The 16,269-nt window shown below is 44.9% G+C and overlaps 1 protein-coding gene across 2 annotated transcripts in view; it reads left to right on the top strand.

Annotated features, from left to right (window-relative positions):
- exoc6 (exocyst complex component 6) overlaps window positions 1-16,269 on the top strand; it is a 52,696-nt gene that overhangs the window by 35,074 nt on the left and 1,353 nt on the right. The window contains exons 17-23 of one of the 2 annotated variants that reach the window (XM_079260729.1): window positions 446-557; window positions 627-761; window positions 2,479-2,658; window positions 3,218-3,247; window positions 8,656-8,797; window positions 10,896-10,969; window positions 15,485-15,597. In XM_079260729.1, the coding sequence (XP_079116855.1) occupies window positions 446-557; window positions 627-761; window positions 2,479-2,658; window positions 3,218-3,247; window positions 8,656-8,797; window positions 10,896-10,969; window positions 15,485-15,597 (786 nt within the window). The remainder of the gene's footprint in view (window positions 1-445; window positions 558-626; window positions 762-2,478; window positions 2,659-3,217; window positions 3,248-8,655; window positions 8,798-10,895; window positions 10,970-15,484; window positions 15,598-16,269) is intronic. The other variant, XM_079260730.1, reaches the window with a different exon arrangement.

Below are 16,269 nucleotides of genomic sequence, written 5' to 3'. Positions count from 1 at the left end.
GAATTTACTGGAGACTTGAGAACAAGAAAAAAGCTCTTGCTTTTTGCAGAGACAACTTTAGTTTTAAGCTGTTTCATTTAGAAGACAAGTGCATATTTGACATTTTTGGAATATTGCCACTGATGGGACATTTTTAACCTCAAAGGTCGCCAGAAGGCGGATCTGATGCTACATAAAATATACTAATGACATCAGATTATTCTTTGACATGTAGAAGATTCTAATCCCCACTAAACCCATCCACCTGATATTTATTATACAGAAAATAATTCATATTTTTTGCTTTTATTGGAGTATTGCCAACAATGAGACTGTAATTTAGACTATTAAAATCCTAACAAAAATCTTTTTGAGCTCCTGGAAGTTCGTGCAGAACTTTAATATTTCTTCCTTCAGTTATAAATCTGTACAACATCTGGACTTGTATTTCTGTTTTTGTGTCTAGTTCAACAGAAATTGATGACATGCTGCGAAAATCGACCAACCTGCTGCTGACCAGAACTCTCAGCAGCTGTCTGCAAAACCTCATCAAGAAGCCTCACATAGGCCTGACGGAGGTGGGAGGACTTCCTTCTCACTCGTCTTCCATCATGACAAAGCTGTAAAACTGATCTGTCTGTCTGCAGCTGGTGCAGATTATCATCAATACCACCCACCTGGAGCAGGCCTGCAGGTACCTGGAGGAGTTCATAACCAACATCACCAACGTCTCCCCGGAAACGGTTCACACAACACGACTCTACGGCCTGTCCACTTTCAAGGTAAACTGGGAATGTTGGGATTTTTCTGCCTTCTTCAAAGCCACATTCATTGATGCTAAAGAACAGGAATGTAAGCTCCTCCCCCGACTGTCACTTCAGTTTACCTCCATGTTTTCATGAATCCTGTGATTACTTGCAAAGGAAAGCATCTGGAATCATGTTGTTCCTACACGTGGATGAGAAGTTGAAAAGTGGACAGATTATTTCATTCTTTATTTTCATATTTATTATTATTTCTTATTTTATTCTATGCCTTGCCTTCTGACTGCTGTTTCCTGTGTTTTATCTCTGGTTGGACCGTAAATGTCCCCACTGTGGGACAAATCAAAGAATCTTTGTCATTTTCATGCAGGGTGGAGGAAACTTGTTCAGGAAGGCTCAGGCGTTTTTAGTAACATTTATGTATGAAATCCACATGTTTTTTAAAAGCTGGGAAATTTAATATAGACCACATCCATCCATTTAATATAGATATGTAGATGGTAGGTTCATGGCCCTGACATTATTAGCTGGACAGTCCTTCAAACTACAAACATCATGAGTTGGTGTTATCATACCAACATATCATGTTGGATCATTTACCATGTAGAGTGAATAAACACTACATGTTGTGTGTGGATTGTAAACCTCCTGGACATCCTGGAAAACCTCTTAGATCAGCTGGAGGCTCACATGTCCATCACAGTTAACTAGGGATGTGAATCTAACAACTCACGATTCAATTTTAGTCCGATTTTTGGGACGATTTGATTCAGAATCAATTCTCGATTCAAACAGATTTTCAATTCATAATCATTACACTTAAGTAACAAAAGGTACTAATTTCCCAAGTAACTTCATTCCTCTGTAGCCGTGTTCCTCATCGCATGCGGCTCGCTGACTCTTGCCTTGCGGCTCGTGAAGCAGCCGATGGCTTTCTGAAAATGCATCTAAACAAGTCATAATGATCCTCAACGCTGCAGTTCTCTCCACTAACAAGAGCTGCAGGCTGCTTGCAGAAACTCTGCTGTCCTAACGGCCCTAACTGACCCTGTCAGAGTTGCCAGGTTTGGCTGATTTCAGCTGCACCGAACTCCACCAAAGAACTGCTCCGTCGGTAGCTCCGTATATATAATGAAAAATAAACCCCCACATTCTGGAGGCATTACTGTATTTTCACCATATACTTTTGCATAAGAATGTCATTACTCCATGTAATATTTAGGATAACCATTCCTTGCTAAAAAGCTGAACGTTACTGATTTGGCAACGCAGCAGGACACGTAGCGTGGGATTGTTTTTTTTCTGGGGGGTGGCAGCTCTCCTCTTGTCTTAGTATGCTGAGTGTTGAATTAACAGTGAGGATCACTGCTCTATAAGCTAGAAATTATTTTGGTCGATTTGATTTAAATTGCGACGTACAAAACTTTTTTTTCTTCATTTCAATGAAGAAAGATCAACACAGCAGCCAGACCATCATTCTGCTGCTATAATGCCCAACAAGACAAACAAAAGATCAATAAAAACAATTAAAAATAACAACAATCTTATAACGGATTATTTTTATTTCTTTAAAAAACAAAAATGTTGATTATAAGATTGTGAAGCAGTTTACCTCACAGAGTTACACACTGCCCTTCCTGATGCTGAGGAGGATAGAAGTCCAGTAAAGGATATCTGGTGGCGCTTCCAGCTGCAGCCACATCAGTGCTGTAAAAGTCAACTGGCTGTTTTGCAGGATGCTCGACACGCTGCAGAGGGAGAGATTTACACTAAACTCAACCAGAAGATCGATGAGTTCATCCAGCTAGCAGACTACGAGTGGGGCATGGCCGAGTCAGACGGCCGGGCCTCAGGATACCTCATGGACCTCATCAACTTCCTGCGCTCCACCTTCCAGGTCTTCACGCACCTGCCGGTGAGTTTGATCAATCCTCCAACCGTGACTGCAGGAGCTGCAGCAGCTTCCATCATCTTCATGGTTTCACCTCATTCCTCCATGTAGCTCAGACGGAGGTTGGTTTTCTTTTCTACCATGTGTTTTTTTCTGTTTATGTTCATCACATCCGTGTAAATGTGCACAGTCTGAGGATGAGAGGGTTTACGTGTTGAATGCTCTGTGTCTTCCTGACATGATCCCCGCCTAGGCCGGGTGTTTCGGCTCTGTTCAGACCATTGTCTCCTCTCTGTAGACCACCTGCTTGCTCTTCTTTCCAGCACTGCTTATCATGCGTCGAATCAGCTCCAACATTTCTTTTCTTCTTTGTTTCCCACCTCCCCATCCTCACCTTTTGTTATGAACAGCACGACAGCTGATTTGTTTTACTCCTTGATTAATTTGACTTGTCAAACATCCGAGATATCTCGTTGAATTTAATTCCTCCTGTCCATTTGTTGTTGCCACATTTTTTTCCTGTCCTTTCCCTCCCTTCCTCCCTTTTCTTCCATTTTTGGTTGGTTTGGGGCTCTCTGCTCAGAATAACAACAATGACCATGCATCAATGTCGGTGAGTATTCCTGCCTGGATTTTCTAACGTTTTCTTGCCGTTCTACAGGCAGTGGGGACATGCAGCGCATGCTTATGTTTGAATGCAGAAACTCCACTCGTTTAGGCTTGTTGCTCTGCTGTTCTAGCTCTTAGTTATAACATTCATTGGCAGACGTAAGATCTTCTCATCAGGCCGGACAGTGAGAGACCAGGGCTGCATTTCCTCTGATGGTCACTGGAAATTATTCTTTTATTGAACTTATTTAGTAATTTATTTTCTACCTTATGAAAGCGATGGTTTAAGGACTGTTGTACTCACACAGGGACAGCCTTCTGCGTCTGTCGGCTCCTGCAAACTGCTGTTTTTTTTGCCTTAAAAAAGACATTTGATTGCTTTAAAGTTGGCTTGAGCTGGGAGGGACCAATAATTATTGGTTTCATCAGAAAGAGTTGGGCTGCCTAATATATCCAAAATGTAGCCTTATCATGATATGGGCCCGTACAATAAATACATGTCGCAACAATTACCTAACTTTAGAAAATAATAGTCCTTATATTCATCCATTCATTCATTTTCGATACCGCTTAGTCCAACTGAGGGTTGCAGTGAAGCTGGAGCCTTTTCAGCAGTAATGAGGCAAGAGGAAGAACACACTGGACAGGTTGCCAGTATATCACAGGGCTAGTATATTTGCTACCGTACTCGGTTTGTATGGTTATTATTCACGGTTATAATTTGACGACTTTGGATTTCAGTTTTTAAATTTCACATCTTTCCTTATATCCGCAATTAAGTATGAAGCTTGACTCTGTCACACTTGTTTCTACGCCTGCTGCCCGGAATCTTGGTGTCATGGTAGATGACAAGTTGACCTTTAAGGTCCACGTTGCCTTGGTTGCCTGCCAATATGCTCTCTACAACATCAAGAGAATGGGACGTACCTGACAGAACACATGACTCAGCTGTTGGTTCAGGCTCTGGTCATCTCACGCATCGATTACTGCAGTTCCCTACTGGCAGGTCTGCCTGTGTGCTCTGTTGAACCTCTGCAGATGATCCAGAACACCGCGGGTCTGGTTTTCAACCAGCCAAAACGAGCTCATGTCGCGCCGCTGCTAATCGCTCTTCACTGGCTTCCGGTTGCGTCTACCTTCACTCCCTAAACCAGGCCTACACTCCCTCTCCACAGCTACGTTCCACCAGTGAAAGACGTTTCGTGTTACCACCAATACATGGGACTAAATCACTAGCCAGACTCTTTTCTTCTGTTGTGCCACGATGGTGGAATGACCTCCTAAACTCTGTCCGCTCTGTAGAGTCCCTGTCTACTTTTAAGACCCAGCTGAAGACTCAGCTCTTCAAGGAGAACTTCCACACTTAGTTTAGCTATAGTTGTTGGAAAATTGGAGAACTTTGCCCAGTTCTTTGCAACAAACTTTATGGTATATGATGGGGTGGGAAGGGTGTAAAAAAAAAAAAAAAGCCTGTAGCACTTCATGGAACGATCTGCGTCCAACTGGACAGTCCACCAGCACCTTCCTACGATGTCCTCTACTATTGATTTCATGCTTGTGTTGTTCTCACTCATATGTAAGTCACTTTGGATAAAAGCGTCTGCTAAATGACTGTAGAATAGAATAGAAAATTGACCTAAAATCACACAAAAATGTAATCTGAGTTTAATATTCTAGCGTAAGAGCAACAAACACCTAAATGAACAATTTTTACATAATTTAGAATTAAATATAAATTATTTCAAGAACTATTGTACAAATCTAGCAAACAACAAATTTCTAAACAGCTGTTTCCATTAAATTGCAGTCATGTTTCCGACAGATTTTCTACAAAAAATAGCAAAACAATCAGTTGTCACCCAAAGAAGCTACGTGAATTATTATTATTTTTAAAGTTTCCATCCCCTAAACCAGTGTTTCTCAATTTCCGCCCCGTGCCTTGAATATAAAGGCAACCCTACTTTGACACACCTGAATGAAATAAAGGCTCGTTAACAGGCTGCACAGAAGTTGATGAGGAAGTTCAATAATCTGACTTGGATGCTTCGGAAGAGGACCATTTGTAAAATGGGCAGGGCAGGGTGGCCTGAGGACCGAAACTGAGAAACACTGCCCTAAATGACTAGAGGACATCACAGACTCAATTTTTCCAGGGTGTGTTAGTCCTCCTGTCTGCCCGGAGGCAGCACTTTTTTCTACATTTAAAGGAGTTTGGTCTTTGTCACACCAACAACTTCTCTTTTTCTTTCTCACCTGAATACATCACATGTTGTCTTTTTTAGTGGGAGGAGGGATGTGTTTCATTTTTCAGTGAGAAAGGAGGTGATGTTCTCTTTTGCCTAACTTGCAAGCACTTTCCCAAGATTCCCTGTTTTTCCGTTTTTTTCCTGGAACAAACATGACACTAAGGAACACAAAAAAGTCTGTAGTAAATAATTTATTATAAGTCCATCATCAACTAAATTTAAAAACTGGAGCCTAGTTCACGTCTGTGTTTTTCACAAAACATGAAAAGGAGATTGAGTTCAGCTGTCTTCATGATTGCCTTTAAATCAGTCACTCTATTCTATTCATATCTATACTATTCTAGGAGCAGTTATAGGAGGCTCAGCATGGAGCCTTGGGGAACTCCACATGTACACATTGAATAATAAGGGACCCAACATTGAGCCTTGGGGGACTCCACATTTAGACACTGAATAATAAGGGACCCAACATGCCGCCTTGGGGACCTCCACATGCAGACTCTGAACTATAGGAGGCCCAACATGGCACCTTGGTAAACTCTACATGTAGACGCTGAACAATAGGAGGCCCAACATGGAGCCTTGGGGAACTCCACACGTAGACACTGAATGATAAGGGACCCAACATGGCACCTTGGGAAACTAGACATGTAGACGCTGAAAAATAGGAGGCCCAACATGGAACCTTGGGGGACTCCACATTTAGACACTGAATAATAAGGGACCCAACATGCCGCCTTGGGGACCTCCACATGCAGACTCTGAACTATAGGAGGCCCAACATGGAGCCCTGGGGAACTCCACATGTAGACGCCGAACAATAGGAGGCCCAACATGGAACCTTGGGGAGCTCCACCAAATTAACAAACAAATGACAAAGTAGTTCCAGAAGGAATTTTGTCTGCTGTAAGGACTTGAGGACCAACAACAGCTCAGATTGTACCATAGATTTCTGCTGCTGCTCCCAGGTGACTGTAAAGTGCTGCAGCATGTCTTTGCAAAGCCCTGTGCCAGCAGAGAACCACCACGCCTGTTCCAACCCAGTTTCAGATCTGAGGAGGATGGTTTTAATAAATAGCAGATCCAATTAGACTAGTGTGGTAGCAATGTTACTACAGGTCTACAGGGCTGTTGGAGTTGATCTGAAATCTGTTTTTCAAGCAGCATCAAAGCAACTATCATCTGATGTGACTAAATCATCTCGGCACAGATCTCCACCTTTTATTTTCTCCTGTCTGCCTACATTTTCCCACTTGCATGCTTTTCTTTTCAAGTTTTGTTTTTTCCGTTGAATGTTTCCGTATGAGTGTGCATGATGTGTGTACATCAGGCCTGAAACTATCAGAAGGGATTCAGTGTAGTCTGGTGCTTTTTGACAATATGTACAAGTTTGATCCCCATCAGAATGATGGTAGTGTTTGTGACCACTGACATGCTGCGGCTTCACTTTCAGGTAAAGGCCTAAAAGTGAACACAGCTGTGATTAAACTGTAAGGCATAAGTAGGACCAGGGGAACAGGGACATGTGGGTTGTTTCACGGGAACCTTGAATGTATTTATTTGTATCTGACAAAGTAAACATCAGTACAGATTTATGACAACAGCTGTTAATTCTGATTCTCGGTCCAATTAGTTTAATTCAGTTTAGCTTTATCTCCAAAGCTGGAGTTGAAGACAAAATAATTTTACTTTTACACAGTCCACATCAATCCATGACCCAGCTAACGAAAACCATCTCCAGAAACAGGACCAGGACGGAAAACCTCCATCAGAACCAGAACCAAGAAGGAAAACCTCCATCAGAACCAGGAAGGAAAACCTCCATCAGAACCAGAACCAAGAAGGAAAACCTCCATCAGAACCAGAAAGGAAAACCTCCATCAGAACCAGAACCAAGAAGGAAAACCTCCATCAGAACCAGAACCAGGAAGGAAAACCTCCATAAGGACCAGAAAGGAAAACCTCCATCAGAACCAGAACCAAGAAGGAAAACCTCCATAAGGACCAGAAAGGAAAACCTCCATCAGAACCAGAACCAAGAAGGAAAACCTCCATAAGGACCAGAAAGGAAAACCTCCATCAGAACCAGAACCAAGAAGGAAAACCTCCATAAGGACCAGAAAGGAAAACCTCCATCAGAACCAGAACCAGGGAGGAAAACCTCCATCAGAACCAGAACCAGGAAGGAAAACCTCCATAAGGACCAGAAAGGAAAACCTCCATCAGAACCAGAACCAAGAAGGAAAACCTCCATCAGAACCAGAAAGGAAAACCTCCATCAGAACCAGAACCAAGAAGGAAAACCTCCATCAGAACCAGAACCAGGAAGGAAAACCTCCATAAGGACCAGAAGCAGATAGACGGCCATTTTCCTAGACCAGTTGGGGGATGGAGCAGACAGGAAAGAGGAGTCAGCCAGCTGCATGACTGTAATTTGGGAGTCCTGGTGAGAGGGGAACATGCAGTCTGGGAGAAGCTCTGATGAGAAAATCTGGAACTCTGAGATCTTTAAGGTCCAATTGATCTTAGTCAATTAGAGCTTCAGATGTGAGGAGAAGAATTTTAGATCGGTTCTGGATTCAACAGGAAGACGATGAAGATAAAAGTGGAGAAACATGATCCCTGATGCTAAATCTCATCAGAACCTAAATAAACAGCTGTTGCTACATAAACTGTCCATCCCGGCTGTGTCGTCTGTATGCATGCTACTAGCAGCTGCTGCTTGCAGTGGATTTTTTTTATAAAACCATCATCAGCATCCACAACCCAGATGTTCCTCAGACCTGGTCCCTGTTAGAGGTGCTTCTGACTGCTGTGACCTGTCTCACATATTTCTGTTTCTGCCTTTCTTTTTGATCTTTCATCACAAATTTAGGCCAATCATTGCATTTTATTTACTTCTCCAACTTCTTATTACCATTTCTCTTGGTACTAAAATCTTCTCACTTTAAACCTATTTTAATTTAAACACAATCTTTTTTTTTTTTTTTTTTTTTTAATATTCACCATCATCATCCACTTGTCTTCTCTGAGCTCCTTCTCTTCCTACGTTTGTCTCTACTTTCCTTCCCGCCTCTATTTTCTCTTGTCTTGTCCCCACTCTAATCCTTTCCTCCGTACGTTTTCAGTCTAAACATTTCTCTCAATCCGTCTTCTGTCTTTCCAGGGAAAAGTGGCCCAGACAGCCTGTATGTCAGCCTGCAAACATCTGTCCACATCGCTGATGCAGATGCTGCTGGACACAGAGCTCAAACAGATCAGTATGGGAGCCATTCAGCAGTTCAACTTGGACGTCATCCAGTGCGAATGTGAGTAGAATTTATTTTGTTCTTTTCAACTCATAACACGTAACTACCACCTTTAAAGAGGTAAATATGCACATGCTATAAAAATGTAAGAAGAAAACTAGAACTACTACTGACAAGCGGAGCAGGAGCAAATTTTATATTATATTATATTATATTATATTATATTATATTATATTATATTATATTATATTATATTATATTATATTGTGTGAAGAGATGATGTATCATTTTCGTGATGTTTTAATAATGTACTAATAATCTGCTACAGGATGTTTCAGTTATCATTTTTATAATAAAAGACCATGTTTATTATGATCACAGCTGACTGGTACCAGCATCTATGTCAGTAAATAAGACTGGTAACAGTGTCTACCAGGATTGATCCAACAACATTTTGTCAGCTTTTTTCCAAATGATTCACACATTACACTACAGAAGTATTGAGCTTCTCTTTGAGTCCTCCATCCTGAGCTGCACCAAGACAAAATAGAGTGAAAAACCTCCATTTTCAACCGCAAAGTAAACTTCTAGTAGAAGCGGGCTCAGGAAGGACGGCCATCTTCCTGGACTAGCTCGGGGTGGAGAAGACAGGAAAGCGGGTCAACCAGCAGCAGGACTCTGATCCAGGGAAAGAAGAAGAGAAACACACATTAATGACGACAGTACTGACATACATTTATATATGGAGAACAGAGATGAAGATGGAAGAAAGACCCCAGTGCATCGTGGGTCGTCTCTCAGCAGTCTGAGTCTGTCGCAGCGTGACTTAAGCTCCACAAGAAGTGGGAACTATTTTCTTTTTCATGAGGAAAATGACGTCATTTTCTTCTTGCGGACATGTTTGAAGACACATCAGTCTCGCAGTTGTTTTTTCTTGTGGGTCTCTGAGAAGTATCGTGTGATTGGTCAGACATTTGAGATGGGCGTGGTTAACACACAGACTGTATATAAAAGATGGGCGGAGCCTCCGTGACGCCACCCGTAGGTTTCTGCAGAGCTGAAGTGAAGCTCGGTGGGCGGTTCCTACCATCACCATCTTGGCAGGGGCATGCGTGTCGTCTCTCCCGAAAAATACAAATATGGGCAAAGAGGTGGAGCTGAGAGGGGGGCTGTGAGCGTCATGGTGGATGATTGACATCGAGCGAACTCCGAGCTTTCTTTAGCTAAGAGCTAACTGAGCTAACCTGTAGATAACAGGAGCTAACCAGCTAACGGAGGTAAGCGGGCTAAAGCTAAGTCACGTTGTTAACCGGCTAAAAACCGCGGTTGTTCTACGTTCTTCTGACTTGAAGCAGGAGATCGGGTACCTGTCAATCAGGTACCTGATCAAAATGACACGCCCCTAAAAATGCCGAATTTCGAGATTAAATTACATCTGAATGGAGGAGAAATAAAAACAAAAAAAATTTGCTCCCCCCTCAGTTGTCATGAAGGTAAACCTGACCTACAAACCTAAAATGGATTTTTGTACCAGGCTGTAAACATGTTTATTTCTGCTGTAAACATGTTTATTCCTGCTGTGAAGTTGGTCTTTTTAACATGGGAGTCTATGGGGATTTGCTCTGTTTTGCAGCCCCTAGTGGATGAAGTGGGAACTGCAGTTTTATGTACTTCTGCATAGGCTTCATTCTTAACCGCCAGAGGTTCTGTCCATCTTTCATATACGGTCTATGGGTTCGCACGGGAAAGCATGAAGCGATGTTTCTGCTTCCGCGTTTTTGCTGTTGCAGGTAAAACGGATTGTTTAGCGGAAACCTCGCCAAGCACAATCTTAAAGAATCCTTTTAAAAAAAAAAAAAAAAAATCCTGGATCCAAACTGTGATCCAGATCGCCACTCAAAACAACAACCGAGTTTATTGTACATAAAGCACATCGCCACCCGCAGTGACCCCTCCCCGCTGCAGACGTGGAGGATGAACCGACCTGACGAAAAATAATTTTTTTCTTGTTCTTGCAGCCTGGAGAGCAGGAATCCATATCTTGCTTCTCGTGTAGGATGGAACAAGCTTAAAAGGATGGAAAATCTCCCTGAACTACAAGTCTTGTGTTCAGCTACAAGCTGTGTGATGTTATCATCTGGTGCTGTGCTTCTTTCAGTGTTTGCCAGCTCTGAGCCGGTCCCTGGTTTCCAAGGAGACACCCTCCAGCTGGCCTTCATCGACTTACGACAGGTAAACTCTGGTGATGGATTTCCCAATATATTTTTCTACTTCCTGTAATATTTTCTTAGAAATGATTGAGTTTCCTGTTTGCCAGTATGATTGTGGTGGGCGGGGCGATGGTGTCATCCCATTAAGCCGGAGAGGAACCGGTGTCGAGTCGAGAGAAGTGGGCGGTACTAATGGAGTTCAGGCTCCCGTCCACCTCATCCAGAGACACGATGAGTCTCATGATGAATGATAATTTGCTTTATCGGTTGATCCTCTAGTCGTCCTCCCGTCATTCCCTGGAGATGATCAGGAGTGGAGTGTGGGCAGAGGAAGGTTCTCTGTGGAAATCAGAGGTTTTTCTCGCCAGCACTGACAGCGGCGTCGGTCTCATCTGGTTATTTTCCAGCTGTATTTCTGGGAGGCTGAGAAAGGGTTAAAGTTCCTTCCATGTCTTGGTTAATTCACAGCACCGCAGCAGTTTAAACAGCGTAAACACAAAGTTACTCGTGTGTCCCACGCCAGGCGAGATCCAGCCTGCTGGTGATAAATCATCTCCCTGTAAGTCCAGCGATGCACTTCGGAGGACGTACCGGTCTGAACGCAGACAGAGGAAGATGCCGTCCCTGTGATTAGTCAGCCTGAATCTGCAGATCAGTTTCTCCTGACAACACTTTGATTCAGGTTAAGAGAAAAAAACCAAATGAAGCAGGAACATCTGTATCCTTCACCACCAGCATCAGTTCCATTTTACTCCTTACTGGGACAGCTCCCAGTGTCAGAGCTTTACTGGCCTTTTCAACTTTGACCACCGGCTGGACCCGCGCCTCCTGACTCGTTACCAGCCGAGGTATGTAAAGAGCAGCGCTGACCTGTTAATCTGAGCCTGAGGTGGAGGCTCGGCCCTCCGCACGTCCGGGTCACAGCACTGAGCTCTGGGAGGTTTTCTGTGCTTGGAAACAGGCAGACAAAGCAAGCACCAGTTCACCCAGTCTGACAGCGCTGTAAATCCTGATGGAAGATGTGGTTCGGGTCATATAAAGCTATAATTCTGCAGTCAGATTATTGCTGCAGCTCATTAAACCTTTCATTAAAGTGTGTGTGCAGCTTTCTCATCAGTTTGTGTGATTTAAAAAGAAATTCAGTGTTTTGTGGTTGCTGTCCTGCATCCCAGTAAGTCACCAGCTGCATGTGAAGCTGGCTTAATGGGAACTTTCATTTCATTTATTTCATTTTTACACATCACGTTACAATACAGCGACACACCAATAAATACACTGTATACTTGTAAACATTTGGACTCCCCAGAAGCTATCTTTAGCTTGTAGGTTAGAGCCAAGACCTAACAGTTTACCATAGACATATAATAGGAAAACGGTCCCACAATTTCCACCCCAACCCCCTAAAACGTAGATTTCCTCCCAGATTTCTTCAGGTTCACAGATACAAGACCTCAACACAGGTATTGGCACAAAGAAAACATATATACATACACATCAGCACCAAGTCAGAATTTTTATCACTTAATTAATGTGTTATTTGTTTTATTAACCTGCGTTTGGTTAAAGAGACAGTATTCAGGGAATGGTGTATTTTGGGGAATGTGTGTGTGTGTGTGGGGGGGGGGGGGGGGTTGCTCTATGTCCCCCACCCCCGTGCTTTTCATGCGCATGGCATGAAGAGTGCTAAAGAAATAAAGTTTGATTTGATATAATGTACAATAGTTACACTGAAAGTGAGTTAGGTCATTTAATCCTCAACCGGTTATTTTTTGGGTAATATCAAAGTGATAACACTAAACGTAGTTTAATAGTAGATGTTTTAATCTCTCTTTAAAAATGGACAAAGTGTCAGACTCTTTGCTTTAGGCATCTGTGTAAGCCGGGTATGTTTACAGATGTTGAGCCAAGCTGCAGAGAGAATAAATGTAATTGTGTCTCTCTGTCTGAGCAGCTCATTACACCACGTATCCACGCTCATTTTCATACAGGCAGTGTGTTTGGCGTGTTAATCCCAGCCTGCGGGGACAGCGCGGGGGGAGGCACAGAGGTTAACCTTGACTTGATGGTAAAAATGTGCTCTGGTGACAACATGGTGTTTTCAGCTGGAATTTTTCTGATCTGTATGTCATTGTTTGTTCTATTCTTTCTGAAATGAACTTGTAGTGTAAAATAACTCCTCCTGTGCTTCAGAGGATGAACTTTGGGTCTGAATTTACAACCAGACTCAAACTTTTGGTTGATATATAAAACCCAGTTGGAAAGGACACCATGTGTTCCTGGTTACTGAGGAGGTGCAGCAACGTAAAGCTGAATGTCATCAGCATAACGGGGCAGTGTAGGCCTTGTATCCGGATTGAACAGGTTAAACCAGGCAGGACCTACAGCTGAGCCTTGTGGAGCTCCATGACTTCATAGTTTTTAGATGAATGCTGATCTATATTTACAGAAACCTGATGAGTAGAACCATGAACCAGGCAATGAGTACATCTGGTGTTCATCTGTTTGGCTGTTAGCGATGTTTAAAAGGTTCGACTTCTCTCTCTGCTCAGTTTCTGTTTCTTTGTTGGACCTTTTCAGTCCTGATGCTTCATCTTCCTCATCTGCACGTAGAAACCAACATGACCTACCCCAGCTTTAAGGCTTGAACTCTTCCTGGCTGCAGTCTTCCTCATCAACAGGCAGATGTAGAAGTGATTGTCTGTTGTTCTATCTGTGGATACATTAATTTGACATAATTTCAGCCTCGGCGTCAGACCCCTGAGGCTGGAAACATGTGTCTGACTGGGATGGAAAACGTTCAGCTTCTACAGGTTTCCATCAGAAGACAAGTGATACAGCTGTCATCACAACTGACAGAAATGTGATCCGTATCTTTCTGAACTGGACTTTTGCTCCGAGAGCTCTCTGAGAAAGCCTTTAAGAGCGTTAGATGTGATCTGGATAAGAGCCTGTGCTGCCGGTGGCTCATCAGGTGAGAATAATGGAGCTGTTGCTAAGCCTCTCAGGGTGCTGCACTTAGCTGAATAATGCTATTATCACTAAGCTGCTCTGTCACTGCTCTTTCAGCATGACCCACACACCCAGCTGTTTCACCCTCTGACATTAACATACACTGTGTGGGGGGTAGGGGTCCTCTCAGGTTAACCCAGGGTCACTTTGAATCGTCCTGTTGATGCTGAAACACTCGTCATGTCGCAGGAGACCCCTCCTCCTCTGCAGGATGAGAGCTTCTCCAGAGACACCAGGGTGGACCCGGATTCTGTCTGGTCTGCATTCATGTCTGGAGAAGCAGATACTGAGCCTCACTGAGGGCTTTATTATGTTTTTATTCAGCTTATTTCATGTGAATGACCTTTAGATGCTCCACCGTTTCCACTCTTTGTGGATTCATCACAAAGTCTCTGAATGAACATTTCCTGCCTGGTTTGTAAACCGCCTGGACGGGAAATGACTTCCCGAAAAACTCCCGGACATCTACATCGTTCCTGTTCAGGTGATGTACGTCTGAACGGGAAACAATCCAACACGACGTACCCCACAGAGCGGCACAGAACCGCTCTGGAAGGAAGGGAACCTTCCTGGTTCTGGTTCTGGTGGAGGTTTTAGTTCCTGGTTCTGATGGAGGTTTTCCTTCCTGGTTCTGGTTCTGATGGAGGTTTTCCTTCCTGGTTCTGGTTCTGATGGAGGTTTTCCTTCCTGGTTCTGGTTCTGGTGGAGGTTTTCCTTCCTGGTTCTGGTTCTGGTGGAGGTTTTCCTTCCTGGTTCTGGTTCTGATGGAGGTTTTCCTTCCTGGTTCTGGTTCTGGTGGAGGTTTTAGTTCCTGGTTCTGGTTCTGGTGGAGGTTTTAGTTCCTGGTTCTGATGGAGGTTTTCCTTCCTGGTTCTGGTTCTGATGGAGGTTTTCCTTCCTGGTTCTGGTTCTGGTGGAGGTTTTCCTTCCTGGTTCTGGTTCTGGTGGAGGTTTTAGTTCCTGGTTCTGGTTCTGGTATCCACAGATAAACCCAGAAACCGGGGAAGAAGGCGTATCTGTTGGGTCTTCACCATCTGGTTTAAACCAGTATTCCCAGTGATCCTGGAGGGAATAATCTTCTCTTTGCGGCAGCCGTTGGGCCGATGTTTCATCCAAAGCAACCTACCTGTGAGACAGGAGCTGTTCACCCAGGGATCCCCAGTCCTGGTCCTGGAGGACCTCCTGGTTTTCCAGGTGTCCCTGCAGGAACTCACCTGACTCAGACCAGCTCTGCACATGTATGCTGAATCAGGTGAGTTGCAGCAGGGACACCTGGAAAGCCTGCAGGCCACCAGGAGGGGGATCCTGTATTAAGCCAACACGTGTCTTGTTGGTCGGAGGAAGCCGGGTCCAGACCAGAACCCACATGTGTGCAGTGAGAACCTGGAAACTTCACACAAAGTCCACTGTTAACGCCGCCGTACGGAACCGAGACTCGAACTGGTGACCTCGCTGTGCTGACCGCTATGTCACCATGCTGCCACCTCCGTCTGAACCGGTCTGAATGGTGTCCGTCTGTGTTTTGCAGCTCCTGGACCTGTTCATGGTGTGGGACTGGTCCACGTACCTGGCGGACTACGGCCAGCCCAACTCCAAGTACCTGCGGGTGAACCCGGCCACCGCGCTGGCTCTGCTGGAGAAGTGAGTCCTCCTGACTCTTCGCTCACTGTTCTTACGTTTTCTCAGTTTCTCAATGTGTGAAAGTTCTGGCGACAGTCCACCTGTCCAGAACCTGGTTTGGACCGCACCGGTCGGTACCGGAGATCCGACTTCCCATCTAGCCTGTTGCCTCTCCACGTCATGACCGTCTCATCAGGAGCATCACGGGCGCTTTCAGTCCGGTTTCTGTTCCCGTCTGTCCCCCCTCAGTCCCCCCCGTCCCCGTCTGTCCCCCCTCAGACCCCTCCGTCCCCCCTCAGACCCCCCCCCGTCCCCGTCTGTCCCCCCTCAGACCCCTCCGTCCCCCCTCAGACCCCTCCGTCCCCCCTCAGACCCCTCCGTCCCCCCTCAGACCCCTCCGTCCCCGTCTGTCCCCCCTCAGACCCCTCCGTCCCCCCTCAGACCCCCCCGTCCCCGTCTGTCCCCCCCTCAGACCCCCCCGTCCCCGTCTGTCCCCCCTCAGACCCCCCCGTCCCCGTCTGTCCCCCCTCAGACCCCCCCCCGTCCCCGTCTGTCCCCCCTCAGACCCCCCCCGTCCCCGTCTGTCCCCCCTCAGACCCCCCCCGTCCCCGTCTGTCCCCCCTCAGACCCCTCCGTCCCCGTCTGTCCCCCCTCAGTCCCCCCGTCCCCGTCTGTCCCCCCTCAGACCCGTCC

This window comes from Telmatherina bonti (assembly GCF_933228915.1).
Source record: "Telmatherina bonti genome assembly, chromosome: 21".
NCBI classification, from domain to species: Eukaryota; Metazoa; Chordata; class Actinopteri; order Atheriniformes; family Telmatherinidae; genus Telmatherina; species Telmatherina bonti.
Note: the sequence above shows the minus strand (reverse complement) of the source record. Positions and strands in the feature narration are given on the sequence as shown.